The sequence below is a fragment of the Fundulus heteroclitus genome, chromosome 3 (assembly GCF_011125445.2).
Source record: "Fundulus heteroclitus isolate FHET01 chromosome 3, MU-UCD_Fhet_4.1, whole genome shotgun sequence".
In the NCBI taxonomy this organism is placed as follows: domain Eukaryota; kingdom Metazoa; phylum Chordata; class Actinopteri; order Cyprinodontiformes; family Fundulidae; genus Fundulus; species Fundulus heteroclitus.
In genome coordinates this window covers 19,161,378-19,186,104 of record NC_046363.1, presented here as the reverse complement: position 1 = coordinate 19,186,104, position 24,727 = coordinate 19,161,378, and the positions used below count along the sequence as shown (strand labels likewise).

The 24,727-nt window shown below is 39.5% G+C and overlaps 1 protein-coding gene and 1 long non-coding RNA gene across 2 annotated transcripts; both read left to right on the top strand.

Annotated features, from left to right (window-relative positions):
• Positions 1-2,353: 2,353 nt before the first annotated feature.
• On the top strand, positions 2,354-4,333 carry LOC110367198. Its single transcript, XR_002427300.2, has 3 exons — positions 2,354-2,558; positions 3,502-3,547; positions 4,218-4,333. It is a non-coding gene; the product is annotated as an uncharacterized LOC110367198 (long non-coding RNA).
• A 5,722-nt stretch (positions 4,334-10,055) lies between these two features.
• Positions 10,056-14,764, top strand: LOC118557789 (chemokine-like receptor 1). The gene is made up of 2 exons (XM_036128127.1): positions 10,056-10,170; positions 13,308-14,764. Exon 2 carries the CDS (start codon positions 13,319-13,321, stop codon positions 14,462-14,464), a length of 1,146 nt encoding a protein of 381 aa, XP_035984020.1. The 5' UTR covers positions 10,056-10,170; positions 13,308-13,318; the 3' UTR covers positions 14,465-14,764.
• The last annotated feature ends 9,963 nt before the right edge of the window (positions 14,765-24,727 follow it).

The following is a 24,727-nucleotide window of genomic DNA, read 5'->3' as shown; positions in this document are numbered from 1 at the left end:
CAGCCTCTACATCTCTGACCACTCTGCCTGCCCACTGTCTCACTCACCTGCCACACCGCTAACACAAATCCCTCAGGAGACCTCGCAGCACCTCACCTCAGTCTCTCCCTCTGACCCACTTCCTCACTCCTGACACAGTAAGCTTGAGATCATCCCCTTTTCCAAACATTGTTTTAACTCTTTGGAGCTATAACTCACACTCTCCTACAGAGAACAATCATTGTCTCCTCAAGCAACCCTTTAAAACAGTTTCCTTGTCCCGAGTGGTTCTCCTGCATGCGGGTGAAAATACGATGCTCAAAAAAATAAAGGGAACGCTTAAACAACACAGTGTATGCGGAACAGACTGGAAGTTTTCCTGCCTGTGCATTATAGCTGCTCTGCATCATCACTGACTGGAGCACTGGCCAATCACAATAACGGCAGCAAATGTGGCTCAGGTAGTGCAGTTCATCCAACACATTAATGCGAGCAGTAGCAAAAAGGTTTGCTGTGTCTGTTAGCGTAGTGTCTAGAGCATGGAGGCGCTACCAGTAGACAGGCCAGTACATCAGGAGATGTGGAGGAGGCCTTAGGAGGGCAACAACCCTGCAGCAGGACCGCTACCTCCACCTTTGTGCATGGAGGAACAGGAGGAACACAGTCAGAGCCCTACAAAATGAGCAGACCACAAATGTTCATGTGTCTGCTCAAACAATCAGAAACAGACTCCACGAGAGTGGTATGAGGGCCTGAAGTCCACAGGTGGGAGTTATGCTTACAGCCCAACACTGTGCAGAAAGTTTGGTATTTGCCAGAGAACCCCAAGATGGGCAAATTTGCCACTGGGGCCCTGTGTTCTTCACAGATGAAAGCAGATTCACACTGAGCTCATGGGACAGATGTGACAGAGTCTGGAGACGCTGTGGAGAACGTTCTGCTGCCTGCAACATCCTCCAGCATGACCGGTTTGGCAGTGGGTCAGTAATGGTGTGGGGGTGTCATTTCTTTGGGGGGCTGCACAGCCCTCCATGTGCTCACCAGAGGTAGTCTGACTGCCATTAGGTACAGAGGTGAGATCCTCAGACCCGTGGTGAGACCATGTGCTGGTACGGTTGGCCCTGGGTTCCTCCTAATGCAAGACAACGTTAGACGTCATGTGGCTGAAGTGTGTCAGCAGTTCCTAAAACACGAAGGCACTGATGCTTTGGACCAGAACCGCCAATTCCCCAGACCTGGATCCAATTGAGAACATCTGGGACATCATGTCTCGCTCCATCCACCAACGGCAGGTTGCACCACATACCGTCCAGGAGTTGGCAGATGCATTAGTCCAGGTCTGGGAGGAGATCCCTCAGGAGACCATCCATCACCTCATCAGGAGCATGCCCAAGCGTTGTAGAGAGGTCATACAGGCATGTGAAGGCCACACATGTTACTGAGCCTCATTTTGACTTGTTTTAAGGACATTACATCAAAGCTGGATCCGCCTGTAGTGGGTTTTTCCACTTTCATTTTGAGTACGGCTCCAAATCCAGACTTCCATGGTGTGACGGCCCTGCTGTGAGCAAGTGGCCGGCAATTGTTTGTCATGCACGTCCTTGATTGTGGGAGGTGCTTCTAATTACGTGGCCAGCTGATGGATTTTAAGGAGCGGCGTTCCACCCATCAGGGTGTGTCAACGTGGTGTCAGGGTGTGGCTGAAGTGCCAGGTGTGTCCGAGGCTCAGAGCACTAGTGGACCTAGAGGTTTCTTTTTGCCGTGTCCTCCATGTTTTTATTTTTTTTGAGCCGGGCCGTAACACATGGGTTAATAAATTTGATTTCCATTTATAATTATTGTGTGATTTTGTTGTCAGCACATTCAACTATGTAAAGAACATTGTATTTAATAAGAATATTTCATTCATTCAGACCAAGGATGTGTTATTTTAGTGTTCCCTATATAAATTTTTTTGAGCAGTGTATTATCTTTAATATTTCGCTGACTTTTTGCTCTCTCTTTTGCTTCATGTGTAATGAAGGAATGCTGTTTGTCATTCCTCCACTACACACAATTTCTGGACTAATTTGTACTTAGTTGCTTGAATTGTTTCTGATGTCAAGTCATGCCAATAGCCCAATTAGAAATGCATTCCCTGAAGAAAAACATTAACATTTAATCTGTACACATTATCTATCATTATACATATTTTTTTCCCCTGATTTGCAGTTCTAACACAGCAAATTTATAGGACGGCGATGATTTGTTAAACTCTGACTGTTTTAATCAAATTATTTCAGTTGATATTATGATTGGTAATAGTTGGTTTTCTGAAAGGACACGTCTCAATATGGTTAAAACCTTTGGCTTCACACAGATCTTTAACCTCTTGATTTAACTATTTTAAGTTTGGAAGCTGGAGCTGTCGCCACAAAACAAAGAGGCTAAACTATTACATTTTCCTGAAGCACCTTCCCAATTGGTTGACTCCTGTAAACCCTGTAAATATGACGTCTGCAGGAATTCAGCACGTGACTGGCAGAGATATCCCAAATCACCACTGACTCAAGGCTTTCAGAGCGGAGATGAAGTGGCAGGTAGTATTTTCTGTTACTCATGAGGATAGTTGTTTATCAGCACCAGACGGGAATTATTTAAGTGGGAGGGTATTTTGTTACCCAGACCATGTGATTATACACTGAAGCCTGAAGAATAACGCATTCCCATCCAGCAGAGACAGGTTCTTTCCCAGCTCCTTACTGAAAGGCACTCTGATTTATGACTCATTCCTTTTTACCATGTTTGATTACATTTACAATCCAGGGGGAAGAAAAACTTAAACACAACACAATAAAATCCAAATTACCAAAGCACATAGATACCTGGATAAAGCTTATTTATTACAGAATCTGAGGGGATCATCCATTTAGGTTCTTGTGAGTTTACTTTTTTGTTTGTATTTTGTCATTACAATATATTTTTTATTTTATTTTTTATTTAGGATGGATAAACATTTCACTCAGACTTTTTTTTTTACACAGGACCTAAAAAAGCTCCTGTGATTTGTTACAGTTATGGCCAAAAGTTTTGAGACTGAAAGAAATCTTTTTTTCACAAACTGCATTTTTGGGCTTATCTGGAAACGCTAACGTTGCAGATACAGTTTTTTTTAAAGTGCGAGAATATCAACGTTTACACGTTAAATAGGGCAATGTTTGAATTGGTGTACCTTCATCTTTGCTCCACGCATCACTGGGCCTGGTTTCTGGTGTTATGAGAAGAAATGCAGACGGCTGTTCTTATGTCAGTGGGGGCAGAAAGATTTTAAAGTCCCACAGAGGCAGCGTCATTAAATTAATTAAACTTACCAACCAAGTCTGTTCATGGTTGCTTTAAATCAGGATTCTTCTTCAACCTTCTTCTTGGTTCCTCGTGTGACGGTAACCGACAGAAATTGCACCCCCAATTGAAGCAACAATCCCATTTTACTGTGGATGCATGTAAACACACTTGTTAAAGTTAAGCTTTGTCTGTTTATAGATGCAGCTGTGAGCAACACCAATACCAGAGCTTCAGAGAAATTTTCGTAAGTAAAAAAAAAAGTGAAAAAGAAGAAACTTAGCTTTAGACTTTATTTAAAAAAATATAGCCTGCTAAACTCAGTTAGCCATAAAATCATATGACCTTTTAGAGAGGATCCACTATGCATTACACTGCAAAAACGGAACTTAAAATAAGTAAAATGTTCTTAAAATGAATGCATTTGTCCTTGATTTGAGCAGGTAAATAAGGTAATTTGCCAATGGAATAGGATTTTTGCACTTAAAATAGGAACAACTCATCTCCATCATCTTATTTCAAGTGCAGGATGTCTAATTATCTTATATTAGGGGTCAAAATACTCATTCCATTGGCAAATGATCTTATTTACCTGCTCAAATCAAGTACAAATACACAACTTTAAGAACATTTTACTTATTTTTAGATCTGTTTTTGCAGTGTAGGTGGAATTAGTTCAATCTGCTGGATTATTCTGGTGCAAACACAAAGCACGTAATTGGAATAAAACAACTGTAAAAATGCAGGCGATTGCACTGCTTTATGTATCCCCGGTATGTTTTGTACATTCAGGGAATTCAGATGATTTACAACTGTTTCTTGGAATGCGTATAAGTTCATTAACGTCTTCCGCTCTGAAAAGTTAAAATCTGCTCTGTGTACATGTCTGTTGTCCAAACTGTATTTATTTTTTTCAGATTTCACCAAAGCAGTGGGTTAACTCTCAACACATCCTAGTCAGAAAGCCTGAGGTTGTTGAACCTTCCAGAAACCATCATTTGCATTTATTGGCAAGAACTAAACAGAGAATGTCATTAAAATATGCATCAAACAAACATTCACTGAGACAGCAGTGCTTTAAATTTCACATGTGGGGCCCAAATTCCTCTTTGGTTCTGAGCAGCAATAGGGACATGATTGCTGGATGACGTGAGTCGTTAAATTGGTTAATAAAAACTCCATAAAACTGAACATTGATCTTCCATTTTCTTTCTTTTATACACTTTTTGTATGCATAAAAATAAAATAAACCCCCCTTCTGCCATCCACTGCCCAATGCTTGGAATCTTCCAATTCCCTAATGTCATTCATCTGCACCTGAAAATACCCTTGGATGAACAGAAAGGCCACCGCTGTTGTAAATATGTGCGGTTATGTATCATCAAGCTTGTTTCATGTCACAGAGTCCAGGCTGATTATTCATATATCTGCAGTGGGGCAACCAGACGCTGCAGTCGAAAAGCAGAGACGTATGTAAGGAAGTGGTTTAGGTTATTGAGGTTCCACTTTTTTCCCCGCGTGTGGTGCATTCAAGGCACACACATGCACACAAGAAAAGACTGCTGTCGAGACCAGTTTTGACTCAGAAAAACAAAATTCCTGTCTTTCCCACAGCAGGGAGAGAGGGATTGGATTTCCAGTCGGAACGCCGCAACAGGATCAACAAACCTTGGGGGGGTTCAGGTTAGAGTGGATTCCCACCAGTCGCTCCTTCACTAGAAGTTTTCACCAAACTACTTTACTTCCAGTCTGCTCCTGAGGAGCCTGGGGCAGATTTATAAACATGTTGGATTTCTGTAGAGCTGCAAAATTGAGATGTTTGCACAAAACTGAAATGCAAAATACAGGACGTGTTTGAGTGATGCAAGGAGCTGGGGTATGTCATTACTCTTTCAGTTTCCCACACAGCAAAACACATTCAGACACAAAAATACACATTCAGTGGCATTTTGTCTCTCAGGTTCCTCACAGCTGCTGCCTCGAATCGTTAAAACCCCCAAACCTCCAGCCGTTGAATGCATCGCATTCTGCAAAAGCTGAAATCCCCCTGTAAAACCTCTGCTGGTTGTTCAACACACCCAAATTGGTATTTGTGTGGTGCGCACATAATTGCACGTTTGGTTGGTAAATCAAGAACGCTGGCAAGCCTCGGGCTCTGAAGGCTTCCCTCAAACTATAGCCTTGAGATGGCTATTAATATCCCCTGCAGACTCGAGCAAACGTAAAAACCCTGGTTTTCATTTGCAGTCCGGAGCACGGCTCCACTGCAACATCTGAAAAGGGCGTGTTTTTTGCAGAATGTATTTGAGACCATAAGCAAAAACATGAACGGAAGTCTGTGTCACAAATGGAGCTGAAATCTGGGATGAAGAACAGTTTCCTGTGGTTTTAAAACATTGCTTTGATTACTGATGCAAAAATAAATCCCAGAGGAAGCTTTCTTTTCCCTGACTCCTGGAGGTTTGAGCAACCAGATAGCAGAGAAATAAATCCACCTACACGCTCCGAAAGGGTGTTGGTCTGAGCGCATGCAGGGACTGAGAGCATGTAAATAGACATGCAGAGTGGCTCTCATTCATTCTCTATCCCGTCCTTACTGCCCCCACCTTTTTTCCACCCACTCACATCTGGTTTGCTGGCAGGCCCTAGTTCCTGTGTGAAGTATATGTAAATAACCTCGGGACCCAGTTGTGGGGTTAGGCTGCAACCAGCAACTCACACTCTCACACTGATCACTTTTAGAAACTTCGGGCTGAATGCTCAGTGCTGCTTTCATTGCAGAAATCACCTTTTAGATTAGAATTAGATTTTGTGAAACTAATCAGCCTTATCTGCAATGTCTTAAATACTTTGGCATCAACTCCCTCTCTTGTTAGTTAAATAGATTTGACACCAAATGGGGTATCGGTTTCCACCTCTCTGTAACAAAGCTTAAATGTTGTTCCTCACTTCTAAGTCACATTGGACTAAACGTCTGCTAAAGGATTGAATATTGTGTATGATTCACATTGATTAGGCAAATAAAATTTAGTTTTGCGGATTGTTACATCACAGTTATATCGGTAGCACCGATAATCATAATGGGCGAGGATAATAATAATGGGTGACGAAGCCTTGCAATGCATGAATATTTTCTTTCAATCAGGATAAGCTTGCACAGAAAACTTTCTGATAAATTCAGTGTTTAATTTAAATACATTTAATCAGTGGGGGAAAGAAGCACTTGTCTGGACCAATTCTGATGGTGAACAAAACAAGATAAATGTTCTAGGATTTTAGGAGAAACAGGAATGAGTCAAACACTGTTTCTGTCATGAGCGAAGACGTGGTGAAGGTTCAGAGACAAAGTTATGACCAAAAATTTTAAGTAGGTCATCTTTAACATGTTCCTTCTGATTTGAAGCTATAGCTACCTTTTGGAGAGGCAGAGCCAGAGAGTCACGACTTGAAGCTGAGACAGGGTGTTTAAAAATTTGGTCAATGGCAAGAAAGCCTTCTAACCTCAAAGACTTGGATCTCATCACCAAAGATACAGAACCGACTGGCAAACCCTAAAAATCCCAAGTTTCCCATTGGCGCTCATCAATTATTTTCAGATTTTAATATTAATATTTACCATGGTTGCCATAAATGTGAAGGGCGCTGTGGGCATGGATCTGGTGTGTACAGAAATAGTCACAATTGCAGTTATTTGGTGCGCTCGTGGTGTAGCAGCTAGCGCGACCCATATTTGGAGGCCTTTAGTCCTCGACGCGGTCGACCAGGGTTCGAATCCGATCCGTGGTCCTTTGCCGCATGTCTCTCCCCTTCTTCCGCCCCCTTCCTGTCAGTCTACTGTGAATAAAAAGCGATGCAAATGCAAATCTTTTATCTGCAGTATCTTAGTTTAGAAAGGTCAGATCAAGGTCAGATCAGCAATCAACCCACCCATGCTTATATTAATGCTTTCGCTTTTTCCACTTTCCTTTCCTGTAAATGTGATCTGCACATAACCATGCAATACATGTGGGGGTGTTAGGGAAGCAACACCAAGATTAAAAGAGCGACCGTGTGGGAGGAAATTTGAGTACGAGGTCAGACTCATATGAAGAATTTGTTCCCTGAAAGGCTTGGCTTCACTCTTGAGACATCCTGGAGTTTTTTTGAGTTTTCTTCTCCCATTACACCGTGTTCATCCTGTGGTAGTTACACTGCATCACTGGTGTTTTTCTTTAATGCAATCAAATATTGTAATACCTGATAGAAGTGCAGGAATTTGTCTGACTGGTGTAAAAAAAAATCTAATTGCTACTTTGAATAATTACTGCTTAGACTTGCTTCAGGGGATGAATACCTCTTTGTTTTTGGCTTGTTTCTGTAATGATTTTAGGAATGATAAGGCAGCCAGAAATACCCGGTCCATGGAAAGGAATTCATATTTAACTTGGTAGTCTTCAAGGAACATTATTTCTCTTTGCTGTTTTAACAGGTCACATGCTCTGCTTCACTGTTAAGTTTTCATAAGGGCCCAGATGTTAAAACCAAGGTTTGTGAAGTCTAATAATCTACAGCCCTGTATGTTAAGCATTCAACTTCTATAAAATGTGCAAAATCTTTGTTTTAAGTTTTCATAAACCCTTACAAGTCACATAATAGAGTTTGAAAATTTTCTGTCTTATTGTTGTGATCGCAAAGATTTAATTTCTATTGAGCATTGTTGTTTTTTGTTTCGTTTTTTTGTTGGGGTTTTTTTATGCTGAGAAACAGAATAGTGGACCACATAAGTTTACACTCAACATCTGCGTCGTGCCCAAGTCAGATTCAGCAAACTCAGCTAAACGATGACGTCCAGGGTGAAAAGACGGGACATCAAAAAGTGTGTGTCCTCAGTAGGTGTGTCAACACACGGCAATTACTGAACACTTATCCAGCAGCAAAAACATGAGCTCAGCCCGCGCAGTGACAAACACATTGCACTGCAGTGTCATCGGTGGGCGGATGAGAAGTCACATCTTCACTCTCTCTCAGGTAGTCATCTCAGCAACCCTCAATTTATGCATTACCTGAAGCAGTTTGTTTACGCTCTGTTTGGGAGTTTTCCCAAAGAACAACCGTGAAAAAGAACTACACTTTAATCAGAGTAATAAAGCTGTTGAGTCAGAGAGGCTGATGAGATTGAAGAGTTAAATGCTCTTAATACAATTTGATAGCTAGTAGTAAACATCTATTTACTTTGTTAGGATTTTATGTGACAGAATGTCATGCTGAACACAGGGAACCAAAATAACAAAGGGATTTAATTTTTTTTTTTTTACAAACAGAAATCCAAAAAGTAGGGCTTGTATTTGTATCAATGCACCTTTATGCTTTCCGACGTCACCCAGTTAGTAGAGTCCACTTGTGCGTAATTAGATCTCAGTATAAATCCAGCTGTTCTCTGTAGGCCTCATGGGTTATCTCCTGTATCTCCTTACTGTTAAAAAAAAGGACAAGGATCCACTGGGCTGTGTTTCTTATAGGCCTACTTCTTTGCCGAAAGTACTGGCCAAGGTACTAGCATGCAGAATAGCAGACATTCTTCCATCAGTAATTTCACCCAACCAAACTGGATTTATCAAACGACGCCACTCCTTTTACAATATCTGGCTATTCAACATAATTTATTCTGCCAACCACCGGATGGTGAAAAGGCGTTTGATAGGACTGAGTGGGATTATTTGTTTTTTTTTCTTAAAAAAGTTTGGTTTAAGCCCGATTTTTTGTTCCTGGATTAAGTTGTTGTATGCCAGCCCTCTTGCCTCTGTGTTGACTAATGGTCACTGTTCAAAGTATTTTAAACTGCCCAGCGTTACCAGACAAGGCTGTCCTTTGGGCCCCCTTCTTTTCGCTCTGGCAATTGAGTCACTTGCCATAGCGAAATGCATACTTTGCTCTGCTGGGCACAACTTCTGTTCTTTTCTACTTAGTTTAGGTATAACACTTCTCTTGCAGGAGTAGCTTAACACAAGCACAGTTGTATGTATAGTTCTGCCTGTGCACCTTTTGCTGCTCGTGCACCTTTTTCCAACACAGTTTTTCCTTCCACTCAGTTTTCCATAAAGGATTCAGCTGGCTGTGAATAGCCAGCTTCTGTTAATAATGTTTTGTGGCTGTCAAGGCTTCATTGTGACTGTATAAGGCAATACATGAAAGTCCATATTATAAGTGGTTTTTATTTGTATGATTGGTAATTTTCTGAGAAACTGAATTTTGTGTTTCATTACACCCATCATTGTAAAGTGTAAAGAAGAGGAAATAATACACACCTGAAATAGGCTTATTTTACATAGATTTATATGATAAATGAGTTTGACTTTTTGAACTGAATCTTGATGGTAAATAAACGTTTGGGTTGAATTTTAGTAATTGAGATGCAACTTTGATTGCAGCAGAGAGTAATTAAACAAAACATTAACTAGGGGGGATGGACACAAATGAACGCCACAGTTTTTGTGTTTTACTAGGTTTTCATTTGTAAAAATAAATAATAAAACAAACTCGGTCTCTTTTTCCTTCCACTTCATACAGTATAAAAGACTGTGATTAAATCTGAAAAACGCTTAATTGATTGGGGTCTCTCTGTGATGTGGGCTTCTTTAAAAAAAAAAAAAAAAAAAAAAATGACTTCACAGATGTCTGTAGGAATGCACTTTTGCAAAGCGTAAGCACTGAGAGCGCACAGAGTTTTCCTGCTCAGCAGATGGTGAGGCTGCCTGCTCCGAGACATCCCGCCCCGATGTGATGTCAAACACTTTAGGGGTGTCAGAGACCTGAGCTCCACGTTTCCCCTTAAGCAACCAGTCAGAGCTGTCTGGGAAGCTGAACACATCTGACTGATCTGGACAAGACAAGGTAGGAAGCCTAAAACTCGTTTTTGTTTGTTTTAGATTTAAAAAGGGGGAGAGCAATTCAAATCAACGATCTCATTTAAAGGATCGGGGAATTAGATGTAGGCTACTGTGTCAGAGCACTTATTTTTACTGACAAAAAAAAGAGATTATTTTGCAGATTGAGTTTTTAGTGCTCATCCAGGATGACTTGGAATTAACTGAGCGCTTATCAAGCCTGCATAGCCGCGCTCCTCAGGAGGATTGGTTGCAGTGCGGCTGCTGCGGAGAGGCTCGGTTCCCCTTTGATGCCAGATTTGAACGCAACAACGGAGTGACTGCTGCTTTTGTTCCGTGCGCTCCTGCTGAACGCGTTTTTAGACCCTTTTCATTTTCCAGTGACGCGGGGAGGAAAGTTCCACGAATGTTTTCATTTTTGGTCTAGATATGCGCTCACAGGGAACTGAAAGGACTGAACGACAGCCCGGTTGCCTCCGATTTTAAGCCTGTTTGCGGTTGCGATGACCCGGATAACTGAGAATTTGCACGGAGCGACTGCCAGCCTCTAGCTGGGGGAGTCAAAATGTTCCATACACTTTATAACTAGACGAGCTGGGAGTTAGAAAGTCAGAAGAACATAACTTCTGAGTAATATAATACATTAACTGAGGTTTTTTTCATTGTAATATTGAAAATAGCTGCATTTACTGGTAGACTCGTTCTTGGGTATGGTTGTAGCCTATTAATAACAATATTATTTTCTCTCAGGTGATCATATCAGGTGGTGAGGATGATGATATATCCCCCCCTGGTTGGCCATCCTTTCCCTTATGCTCATTAATCATTAAAAATAAAAATAAAAATACCCTTGTGAACATTAGAAGTGGGCCGTAATTAGTTTCATTGTTAGCTCCGATTCAAAGCTTCAAAGGCTCCCACATCCACTGCTTAAACCCTCTTTCATTAGGCATGCTGTTGCAGTTGCATTTCAGCACATAATTAATTCTCTTGGTTTTTGTTGTTTGTCTTTTACATGAAAACCAGAGTAATTACAAAGTGCGGTCTTCACATGAAAAGCAAATCAAATCCAGCATGACACTGTGTGAAAAAGCTAGCGCTCACCAAACCTGATAACTGGTTATGCCAACCTTGGTGGCAGCCACTGCTGTCAAGAGATCAGGGTTTCACATCTTTTTGGAGAAATTCGGGTCCACTCTTCTATGCATAATTTGTCTAATTCTGCCACATTAGGGTTTTTTTTAAAGCATGACTGCCCTTATCTAGATTTAAAGCAGGACATTTGATAGGCAACTCCAAAACCTTCAATTTGGTGATATTCTGGGAGATTAGTGGTAGATTTGTGTGGTTATGATCACTGACCTAACGCACAACCCAAGTGCGTCTGAGCTTTAATGTCTTGAACCAATGACCATAATGTCTTGTTCAGGAAGTTCAGATGTCATCAGCTACAGCAGTGGTTTTAAAAGGCTCCCCTTTCAAGAAAGAAATATTTTCTGGCTTCCCCCATCCCAACAGAATGGGTCCAAAATGTAACTTTCATAATTTTCTGTTTTAATGCATTGACATTCATTGACATAATGAATGACAAAGCTGTCATTCTGAAGATTACCCAGAACCCCTTTTAAATTTTATAACATATATATATGGGTTTATTTATAACTTAGAACAATGGTTTCTAACAACTAGAATGTTTCAACATTGCCACACTTCTTAACTATAAAATATTAACAACAATATAAATGGCTTTTAACCCGACTCGTACCTGCATTCTGCTTTTACCTAGTTATGAACCTCATTGCAAAAATAATATCAAGCCATTAATATTAAAGATAAACTTCAGTTGCATTAAATGTTGTACTTTTTTACGAGTTTATTAATAGTATTTATCATATGACTGATTGCATAAGATACACAAAAAGGATTGAGTACCTCACTGGTTCTGGAAGTTCTTTAAACTGGTTTGATGTGTTGCTCTCTGATATTTTGTTGCTTTGGTCATTTTGTCAGACATGTCTTGTTTAAAGGCGATATCCAGTATCATGCTTTTTGATGTCTTGCTTTTCACAATTAAATCGTCAACTCATTTTGGTGCTGTCTCTTTAAATCTAAAGAAAGCACTTCATACCCAGTCCCCTTTCTGTTGCGCAGAGCATTTAATTCCACCCGTTCGGCCATTTTTGTAACGCTAAGAGACAAAGTAATGAATTGTGTGGGCTAATATACCCAACAACCAAAGATTTTCACTTATACACTTGTAGATTCAGTATGCTTGAGGTTGGAAAACAAAATTGCACCGGAAAAAATAAAAATGGCGGAGTCATGAAATTGGTTAGCCAGAAGTTTGTGACCTTGTTTAGCAGCAAATACTGTGATGTAATTCTTAGATATCTATGCAGCATCAAGACAGACTATATTAAAATGTCCTGCTTTCCAAGAAATTTTAAGTATACAACAAAATGTATATAACAGCTAAAAATTTGGATTTTTCATGATGTCCCCTTTAAGGGATACAGATTTTGTTTTCCAAAGATTTTGGAATAATCTGGACATGGTAAAATGAAATTCAGCTTGTGAACGTATATTTATATATATAAAGTGTTCGGGAGTGGGGTGGGGGCACATACATTTGGATAGCTTAAGCAATCACCATTTGAAAACTGAACTTTGTACTCAGGTTACCTTTAATAATAAAATTTGCTTAATCATCTGAAACATTGTTGTGTGAAAGCAAGGCACAAACAAAAGAGATCTGTAAGTCTTTGTACAAGTTTAGTCATTGACAAACCTACTGCTTTTTTAAAATGTAATTGGGTTATTTTCAAGAAACGTAACATAGCTTTACGTTATAATTATAATTAATATTCCGTTTTTTTATAGTAAAACACTTAATTACAACAACCAGTCTCCAGCCTTGCAAAAGTATCTTAGTGAACTTGAAGAACACCCTAACCCTACCCCAACTGAGCGTACGTTTACATTACATCCAATCAGACTAGCCTTGTTGGTAAAGTAAAAAATACATTGAATCTGAATCTGAAGGCATGAAAGTTAGAGGCTATTTAGCTTGTTCCTTTAAATTGTTCTGTTGTTTTTTCCTTACTTTCTTAACACCAATACCTAACATCTTGTCATTTCTTGCAGGTTCTTCAACAATGATGGATGTAATGACTGCTTCTTACTATTACAGCAATGACACAGATATAACCAACAATGACTCCTTGTACGGCGATTACGAATACAGGGATGATCATAGCTACAAAGATGAGCCCACTAAGCTGAGGCAGTCCCTCAACATCATGTCCCTCATCGTCTACTCTCTGGCCTTCGTGCTGGGCGTGCTCGGGAATGGAGTGGTTATCTGGGTGACCGGCTTCAAGATGAAGAAAACGGTCAACACAGTTTGGTTCCTTAACCTGGCCTTGGCTGACTTCCTCTTCACGGCGTTCCTGCCTCTGAGCGTGACGTACACAGCCATGGACTTCCACTGGCCGTTTGGCAAGTTCATGTGCAAGCTGAACACCACCATCAGCTTCCTGAACCTGTTTGCCAGCGTCTACATTCTGGTGGTGATCAGCGTGGACAGATGTGTTTCTGTTGTGTGGCCCGTCTGGGCTCAGAACCACAGGAACACACGGAAAGCCTCCTGCATCAGTCTGTGCGTCTGGGCGTTGGCTTTAATCCTCAGCACTCCATATTTTGTCTTCAGGGACACGGGGCCGTCGTACGAGGATGAGAAGATCATCAACTGCTTCAACAACTTTGCTCTGTCTGACGACAGTGAAAGTCAATCCATGGCCGCGCTGCAACTTTTCCGCCACAAGGCCATGACCATTACACGCTTTCTCCTAGGCTTCGTCATCCCCTTCACCATCATCGTCTCCTGCTACGCCATCATAATCCACCACCTCAGACGAAACCGCACACTGGCCAGCCAGTCAAGTCGTCCTTTCAAGATAATTGCTGCCATCATCATCACGTTTTTCCTGTGCTGGGCTCCCTATCACATTCTGGGCCTGATTGAGATGGTGAACCACATGAGAAATCACTCAAGCGTGACGATGAGCCACATCCTCATAATCGGAAGCCCGATCGCCACGAGCCTGGCCTTTCTCAACAGCTGCCTGAACCCACTGCTGTACGTGTTCATGGGTCAGGACTTTAAGGATAAAGTCCGCAAATCCATCCTGAAGGTGCTGGAGAACGCCTTCCAGGAGGAGGTGTCCCGCTCTTACACCTACACAAACTCAATGGTCACTATTCGGAGCAAAGACAAGTCGGTCTCTGACGCTGATGTGTGAGGCTTTCACGAACACTTTACCTGTACAATGTAAATGCTACTGTATATATCAAATAGCTTTTTATTTCCCAACCATTTCTTCTTCTTTGCTTTTAATATTGTTTTGCAACGTCTCAGAATGTAATCTCCATTCCTTGTCTAGTTTGATTTTATGTTGGAAAGAATTCATTTAACCATTTAGGCCGAATCACACTTCATGCAATTCCCTACTGTGAAAGATGTTGGGCTGTAAAATCTGAAAAAAAGAACCAAATGTATGCAACCCTTTTTTCAAACAAAGAAAAACAGCTAGTTTTTTTTATGGAGCTAAAATAGTGACAGCTTGCAGCGATGTTGAAAAGAAATGTGGCATTGTAAAATGAAACATTAAAAAATCACTTGCAATGACATCGAAAAAGAGATTTGGCATTGAAAAATTAGAGATGGAAAAGAAAAACATTGTTAGAAAGTAAAAACATATGATGATATTTTCATTTTATGCTGCAGTTTTTTGCAATTAGAGATGTTTTCATTGTCACTGCAGAGTTCCTTCAGCTACGATGTCACTACAAGCTGGCACTGTTTTGCAGTCGGAGGCGGGGCTAAATTGAAGGACCCTTCATGGGCCTTCTCATCATCTACCTGCTGTCACTGGTTTTGCTCCATGTTACTACAATCATTAGCTGTATAAGCTAATGAGTATAATATTAATGAAAACAATACCCTTTCTTGAGGTACATGACTGGAGCTTTCCATAAGTTCAATGCAGCTAAAGAAGTGTAAATTACTGTTGCGTTGTTATTGAAATTGATCTGTGTAGCTAGTTGATGCACATCATCCATCATATGAAGGATCTGATCACACAGCAAACTTAACATGAGTAAATATAAACCCCCCCTCTCCAACAGGATCTGGTGGTGCAGTCCACTTAGCCCTCCTTTAGGTACTCTGAGCCCTGCCAGCCATCTCTGTCAGGGCAAACTCCCAGGCATCATGAAGGGTAAGACTGGTAAAAGAAACAAGATTTAATAATGATCACAAACCACTGGATTTGAGTGGGTAGAAATACACACGTGAACTAAATTTGTGCGTTTAAAAATAGAACAATTGCATTTAAACCAGTCAATAATCGTATTACAAACTAAGGTCTGTAAATAAATGAAGGTGCATAATAGTTACCAACTTTGAGGTGTGGCCATGGTTTTGGCCTTCACAGTCTTAGTAGGACCTTTCCTGGGATATTAAATGGCAATATTTTACCCACTTTTCCAAATATTATGACGTTAACCATCTTTCCATATTTCATTAAACGGTTTTAATGTTACATTTAATCTTGCTTCCGGAAACAGTTTCATATTTGATCATCCCCTGGAGCGGAGTTTCCTGTTCTTTTCAGTATAGTTTTAAGTTCTTTTGTGGTTATATCCATAACTAGTGTTGACATATAACGTTTCACTTTCCCCCATGATTTTATGTTCTTTGAGTTTCTGAACCTTCTGCTGACTGTGCATATTTGCAAGACATTTACCACTGTAAACTGCAGCAAAGTCTTACCTAGCAGATCTACTTTATCTTTGTTGAATAGTAATATCTCCTGATGTCGAGCTAGCACTAGTATATCCCTGTCCTCAGTGACCAAAAATAATGAAGTGTTATTTCTGTGCCTTTTGAGGAACAACGTTACAGTCTATAAGGTTTTCAGTTCTGATATATTTTGTTATTAATGTTTTAAGTGCCTTGTTACGTTCCTTGGCCACTCTGTCACATTCGTCACTCCTTTTTTTTTTACCTTTTACCTTGTTTGTGGTGTGCTAGATTTTGTGGCAGTAAAAATGTGTTCAGTTGCCTGATTGTTACATTCTTCTGTGGTTTCTTCCAGTGTTATCATGTAACCTTTCTTCTCACAGTTGATTCTACATTTCTGCCTGTTAGCTCTGTTAAAGAACCAACTCGTTAATATGGATCTCTGTGGAGAGAAATTTGTTCTCATATTAATGCAAGCAAAAACCTCATTTCAAAAATGGAACTTTGAAATCAAACAAATATATTAAATAAACAAATACATTAAGTGAAAATACTATTGGAAAGATTTAGGATTAATATTAAACAGTCTCATGAATTCTGCAAAAATAAATAAGAAACAATCTGTCATTTGTTCTTTGAGTGAGGAGAGACAGAGAGATAATTCATCTTTTTTTCTTCAGAAAGTTGAAGTTGGAGTCTGTCCGTGTCTTCTTGTGTAGCCTACTGTGCTCACTAAAATAATCAGTGAGATGCAATCGTCATTTTCCGGGGCAGCGGCTTTTGTTTACATTGCTGTTTCTGATAACGTGCTGTGAGAGATAGAGACAAAAAGTGCTTGAAAATAGGCCGTACAAAACGAGTTAGACCCTATTCCAAATGTTCTCTTATCTCAAAATCTCTAGTGTCGGTTGCATTGATACACATGAGCATAATTGAGCACCATTCGCAGTAGCTGAGCTAGATTTTTAATTAGCACAGACAAAAAGGATAATAGGATAACAGTAGTTTGTTCACAAAAATAACTTTGTGTGTTTGTTTAAACTGAACCAGGTAAGATAGGATTTGGTTGGTTTTGCTTTTATCAGTGGTCACAGCAGGAATGAAACTGTCTTGAATTCAGATGAAAGTTACAATAATTACATAAAACACACTATAAACTGAGTTCACCTATGTATGGTGAGGGAGAGCTAGACAAATGGATTGAGAAAACCCATGCTTTATATATAAGTTCACCGACAACCCCCTAAATATTTCCAACATAAATGCAGAATGGAAGCCAGGTTTAAAATAGTTTCAAACAAATTTTTCTGGCAGACAGCGGAGCAGAAGACGAGCGCTGTGAAGTGAAAGTGTGCTGTTTACATATCTCAGAGATGATGACATTTTTCTCTTGAAGACAAAAAATCTGGAGATCCTGAAAACCCTTTAAGACTTAACATTTCTGAATTCTCAGCTGGTTTGAAAACTAACTCCATTGACGAGGTAGAAATCAAGCTCAGCTTCTGAGAATGGCAGTGGGCAGCAGCAGGTCCTGTAAATCATTTGTTCAGTCATACTCATGTGGATCAATACCACCGATCCCAGAGATTTTGACATAAGTGAACATTTGGAACAGGGTCTAACTTGTTTTGTACGGCCTATTTTTCAAGCAATTTGCGTCTCTATCTCTCACAGCACGTTATCAGAATTATTCATGAGATATTCAATATTAATCCTAAATCTATCCAAGATTTTTTTAACTTTATCTGTTATTCTTAATGTATTGGACTGTTTCTCTTCTCTTCAGCATCCTGTGTTGTTTATGCAGGCGTCAGGCGAGCACAGACCAAAAGAAGCACGTCTTAACTTTGTGTCCAAGTTTGATTTAAAAGTTCCATTTTTGAAACGTGTTTTCAAATTGCCATTTTTGAAAAATGGATTTTGCTTGCAACAATATTGGAAGAAATTTCTTTCCATAGATCTCTCTTGTCCGAATATATTGTTTTATTGTTATACTCACTGGAAAATGATCGCTCCCTGATGTAGAGTCCAATCTAACTTCCCATTTCGAGACATGAGACAGTACATTTATTTGTACTAAATCTTGCACCCCGTCCTTTGGTAAGGCCAACTAATGATCATTAATGTCCGTCTGCCTGATGCCCCAAAGGCTATGAGCCTTAAAATCTCCACATCATTTTTCTCTACTATGTGGTTTCCCTGCTATTTCCTTGAACATTTCAATTTCAAGATATTTACATGGATTTAAAAAGTGTATTATATAAATATTTCCTAATTTCTTCAAATTAAATATTTCTATATTATTTCATGTAAGTTCTTTGGGGTTTGTGCTATTTTTCTGTAAGCCAGTCCATCTTTAATGAAAGTGGCACATCCTCCTCCACCATCATTACTTCAGACCTGTCTTGCTGCGCTGAAATCTAACTAAGGTTTTAGTCATATCTCTGCACATATATTATATCTGGTACTATTTCTAGTTCACGACTGTATTGTTTTAGTTCGTGTCCCTTGGCTATTAAACCTCTGGCGTTCCACCGAAGAATATGTAGAACCATTAGTAACGCTTTGATCCTTTTGTTGGACATTTTCTGTTGTATCAGTTTTGGATTTGACCTGCTTGGATTTCTTTCATGTGTGAGAACCTCCCTGCTGCTGTCACTATTGCCTTTATTACTTGTCTTCTTCATTTGTAATGTAACGTTTACATTATCACACATAAATGCTACAACATTTTCTTTATTTACCATCATTGTATTTTCATTTGACATTTATGTTTACATGTATAGGCATTTGTTGCCGGCAACTGGCAGTTCTGGAAGTTCCTGGCGTTCTGAGTTGTATCTTTTAGACCTTCTTCTATAGACTTTCTTTATTTTGGGTTTTCTTTTCTCACCCTCTTCAGTGCTTGAACATATGATACTCTCTCTATTATTTTGATGCTTTGAGCTTCTCTGGCTTCCCGCTGTATTGGGCATCAACCAGACACTGCACTGAGCTCTCATCCACAGTTGCATTTGATTTTGGCATCTTTATCGCATTTTCCAAATTCATGTGGACCTCCACATCTTGCACATCTTATCTTTGCCACGTCAACCTTCCACAGACTAAGCACCTCTGCGCTGGCAATTCTAGCAGTTCGTCCAATACTACATTAAAACTTTTTTTGTACTTTATGCAAATATTATTTTTAGCACTTTAGCAATCCTAACATGTTAACTGTGCTTGTACAGCAGCTATACCCTGTCCAAGACAAATTTATCACAAAGGAGATACCCTAAATAAAGAACCTCCGAAGTTAAATTTTGCTACTTTTTTTTACATGAAAATATGAAACAGCTCAGCTGGAATGTCTGTCCTCATGTAGTTCTATTTATAAGTATGTATATCTGCATCTCTGTGTAGTTTTTAACCATAATGCATTTATCAATAGCATACCCCCATCTTAAAAAAAAAACTGTCAACTAGAGATGAAAATTAAAATAAAATGATATTGCTACATGATAAAACAACACTCTTAAAACAGTAAAGAACAAAGCAACTGGACTTGTTTTCCGTAGTTGAAGACGTTTCGCTTTCTCTCCAGGAAGCTTTCTCAATTCAAAAAGTCTGGAGTAATGTGCAGTACCAAACTTTATACTACTGCCAAACAAAGGCCTTGTAATGGCTTAGATAACATGCAAATTCACATGTCCACCCCTTAGTAATGGGCGGTCGTTAAAGACATTAAGCCAGCAGATTGAACCGAAACTGGTCCACTCCTCTGTAACGAGAAGTTGTTAGGGTTGTTATTGGCTTGGGTTAAAGGATGTTTTGATCACCCGAATGAGGGCGAGAGTTAAGGTGATGGTTGGCCGGAAATAATTCTATAGCTGTATTGTAAGTTTTTGAGAGTTGGACCTTAAGGCCTCCTCCTCTTAGGCGAGTGGACCAGTTTCGGTTCAATCTGCTGGCTTAATGTCTTTAACGACCGCCCATTACTAAGGGGTGGACCTGTTTTGGTTGAATTTGCATGTTATCTAAGCCATTACAAGGCCTTTGTTTGGGCTGTAGTATAAAGCTTGGTACACATTTTTTTACAAATAGAAATCCAAAAAGTGTGGCTTGCATTTGTATCAGGCCTCCTTTCCTCTGATACCCATTGAATCCAACTCACTGCCTTCTGACATCACCCAAATGGTAGAGTCCGCTTGATCTCTAACAAAACCTCTCGGGTTTGTAAAAGAACATTACTGAACAAACAACCTCATGAACAGCAAGGCACACAACCCATAGGTCAGTTGTGGAGATGTTTAACAGGCAACGGTTACTCTGGAGGAGGTGCAGATTGCCACAGCTCAGGTGGGAGAATCAATTGACAGGACAACTGTTAGTCATCCATTTCAGCTCATGTAGACCCAACATAAAGTTTATATGAGTTCCTTTAAGTTTCTTGGAGAATTATATTGCTGCAAAAGAAAAGTAAAAAAAAAAGAAGATTACAACCAAAAAATTATCAACTTACTGAAATGTATGTCTATTTATGCAGTTCAACGCCTTAAGCTGATCCAAAACACTGTAACAAGTGTTTTGATAAAAATGAAAAAAGAGAGATAATATTTCTCCAATTTTATCTTCCCTTCATTGGCTTCCTGTTAAACCAATAACATAATTTAAAATTCTCCTTCTCCTTCTTATTAAGTATAAAGCCCTTAATAATCAAGCTCCATCATATATCAGAGCTCTGATTACCCCGTATGCTCCCAACAGAGCACTTTGCTCTCAGACTGCAGGTCTGCTGGTGGTTCCTAGAGTCTCTAAAAGTAGAATGGGTGCCCATATTCACGAAGAATCCTAAGACTAAAAGTAGCGCTTAGTGATTTCATTTTAGGACTTTCCCAAACTCTTATGATTTTTCTTAGAATTTTTCTTCAGTTAGATAAAACTTATTTACAAAGCATCTTAGTCCTCAAGAGAGCTCCTAAAGTGAAAAAAAATTTAGGAGTAGTGAGGAGGAGTTTTAGTGAGCCTAAGTGTCGTAAGTAGGGAGAATGGTAGAAACAGAGAGCTGTTTGGCTGAGCACACACACTTTTTTTAACAATCATACAATTATTGATACATAGATGAGATAAACTTTATAATCCCCATAGAGGGAAATTAATAAATTTCAGTTTCGGCAGGTTTAAGACGCGGCTCTAGTAACGTAATTCTGTTGAGGATAAATAAAAATTGGGGAAAAAAATATTGAATATGTGTTGCATGGTGTTGCAGGACGTGCCCTGTGGTATATGATAGAGAGCTTTAGTGTGTTCACTGTGTGCGTGTTGACAACACTCGTCCAGACAGCGGGGGGCGCTGTGTACTGCAAGAGCGGAGCCTACAGAGCGGATAAGTGGCAGTGTGAGTGGCAAAGAGAGAGAGACGGCGACTGGGTTCAGTCCATATGCACCGTGATGTTTGTGCAGCAAGATTATTAAAAAGCCACATCTCTTGGTTACCTCCATGTCCTAGTGCTGTTGTTTTTTGTTGTTTTTGTCGTTACTCACTCCGAACTGCACAAGTGTGAGAGTTAACCCCGAAGAAGAAACAACTTTGGCCCTGGAGGAAGCATCTCCCCTACGTTTCCCGCCTACGGTCAGCGGACGGAAGCAGGAAAGGTTAACTGAATAAAAATTGGAGAAATTTACAAAGAATGTCTGTATGTTAAAAAGTGTGATTAGCGTATTTTCTGTATTGCATGATAATGTCAGTAAATGGTCATCTAGAAGTCCGCTTGTGATGCCATCTCTTCGCATTTGATCACTACACGAAGCGCTTCTCACCAGGCTGGTGCGTAAAAGCACCAAGACGCGCAGAGAAAAAGAGGGACATTCTAAAACGCTTAACGTGAAAAACGCTTAACGTGAAAAAACTTAACGTAGTTTAATGTACCTAATCAACGATCAATGATGACCAAATTTCTCTTCATATTGTGTTCGATATTTTTATAGTTTTATGTGCTTATGAAGAGCAATATGAGAGAGAAATTTGGTGATCACCGAACGTTGTTTAGGTACATTAAACCACGTTCAGTTTTTTCATATAGCCAGCCTCTATTAAATACTTAATGTCATATAACGTCCATAATAATTGGACTTTGGTTTTGATTTTTTGATAGTCTCATGTACTTATGAGGAGCAATATATGAGAGAAATTTGGTGATCACTGAGCGTTGTTTAGTTGCATTGAATTGCGTTAAGCTTTTTCCTTTGCCTCAATGAGGCAGAAACGCTTAATGTTAGATAATGTCCATAATAATTGGACTTTGGGTTTGACATTTTGTCAGTTTTATGTGCTTATTAGGAGCAATATGAAAGAGAAATCTGGTGATCATTAATCGTTGATTAGGTACATTAAACCACGATAAGCCTTTTTCTCGCCGTAGGCGCCAATGAAGAAGAAAACGTTAATGTGAGATATCTTCTATAATCGTTGGATTTCGGTTTATTTTTTTTGACAGGCTTAGGTCTTCATAACAAGATATGGCCATGCGAAATTTGGTGATGATTCCTCGTTGTTTTCCTACCTTAAGCCACGTTAAGCTTTTTCACGTTAAGCGTTTTAGAACGTCCCGAAAAAGATACATACACTTCAAAGTCCGTGTACTTGCGCCGTGATCAAAGGACCAATTTACTCTTCAACACTGCTCTCTTCTCTTTAGCTGCGAGGTGTGCACTGAGCAGCGATGCTGTCCAGATCGGGGGTTTTTTTCTACCTTTTTTTTTCTATTTAATGCCGGTTGTTTAGTAATCGCTTTATACAAGCAGCCAATCCCAGTAAAATACTGCATTAATGTCAAACATATAAACTAGTAAATTGACTGGCGAGTTAAACGATACAATAAAACTATAAAATAAATAAACAAATAAAAATAATGATGAGGATGTAAATAAGGTCCTTTGAGCATCACACTTGGGACACCTCTGGTTTTCTTTTTTAGTCAGCTATGCGCCCATATCTTTGACATTTTCAATTCTAGAAACACTGCATAATCACTGTCTTATTCAGATAACAAACAATTAGTGGTGCATACCGCCACCTATTGTATATGAATGTGTAACTATAGCCTTCACCTACTATGTGACCTCAGGTACCGGACCACAAAGAAAGGTTGCAAGGATTAACAGAGGCACAGGTTCAAATTGAATATAGTTTATTGGATTTACAAAACAATTAACATGTTTTACCGTTCAGGGAAGAATAACCACCTTAACACAGGCACCTATGCTGGCCTGGAATCCTGATAGCTAATAGTTAAAAACCCCAATTGAATTAACTAGACCATTTGGAGGAGAACTACTAAAGAAAACAAACGAAATACACCTTGGTGTCTCCCAACAAAAACACACTCACGCCACAAACCCTAGTGCATACAACACAAAAGAAAAAAACTCTCCTCCCACTAGTCCCCTCAATCCAATCTAAATAAAACCGACACAGGACCCAGGGACAGCTTAGGACCTCAGGTGAGATAAAACCAGCCCGGGGAGCTAAACAATAAAAACTCTCCCCTGCATTTGGTTAAAACTAGGAATAAATAGCTAAAATAGGGTCTAAGCAGTGATTAAAACAGTAAATAAAAACACAACTAAAACAGTAACAGATCAGCCTCTAGTCTGGAAAAACCAGTCCACGGTTCTTTGTGTTTGCCTTCAAAAAGGGTTGCCTTTACAGGAATCCTCTGCCTCGAATGTGCTTTCCTTACCCATTTGCCCCCTTTTAACTGGAAAGGCTGATTGCCTCTCATTAAACCCCAGCTGCGCACGATCCCAGCGTCCTCCATATATGGCAGGAGGGAGAGTGTGCAGCACTATGCTTCTGGGACAGAATGCCCCGGCTACATATATATATTAGTTTTGTTTGTAAAAATCAGAATAATGCTTTATTTATCATCCTGATTTTCTCCCTTTCCCACTCTGTTCCTCATATTCCTTTTAGTCTCCCTTCTTTCTGGCTCCTCTTCTTTCTCCCCTAGTTGTCAGAGGTTGGCAAAAACAAAAAAAACTGGGGGTGTGAATTACTGAAACCATCTGATTGGAGTGTGGTTCTTATGATATGGTATGAAGGGAAATTTGTCTTTTTATTATTCAATCAAACAAAAGTAATTTCAATCAAAATGTGTGATCAAAACGAAAAAAATATTTGATTAAAATATAAAAGATTAAAGTTATATTTGATCAAAACAGATATGTGATCAAAACAAATTTCCCTCAATATCGATGTATATACACACACTAGAAAAATCTAATTCTATAAATCCTATTTATATTAAATTCTATGTTTGTTAATATGGTTGTTAATTTTTGTTTCTCTGTAAGGTAATTTACGGCTGTATTATGTTAAACTTGAATTTAATCTTTTCAAATTTTAGCCTAAATCCTCTTTCATGTTTATATTTCAGATACCAAGTTCTACTGTTTCATCCTCTCCACAGTGGAGAGGACGACACAGAGATTTACCTGTGTCATACTTTCGTATTTTAAAAAGTATAATGAAGTATAGTTATAATCAGCCTCAAATCTTGGTGGCAACTACTGTGCAGGAGTAACCTTGTATAGATCAATTAATTGTTATTGTTTTGATGCAGGTTTTTCGCGCATGCGCGCAGGACTGGTAGGCAAAAGGCGAACACAATGGCGGACGAAAACAAAGGACATGAGGATTTCTCAACGTATTTTTCTTCTTTAGATAACATATCACAAGATCGTTATAAGACTAAGTTGATGGTTGATGGTATCAGATTGC

Excerpts from the sequence above, each read along its gene's own strand:
- LOC118557789 (XM_036128127.1), top strand. The coding sequence starts at position 13,319 with ATGATGGATGTAATGACTGCTTCTTACTATTACAGCAATGACACAGAT.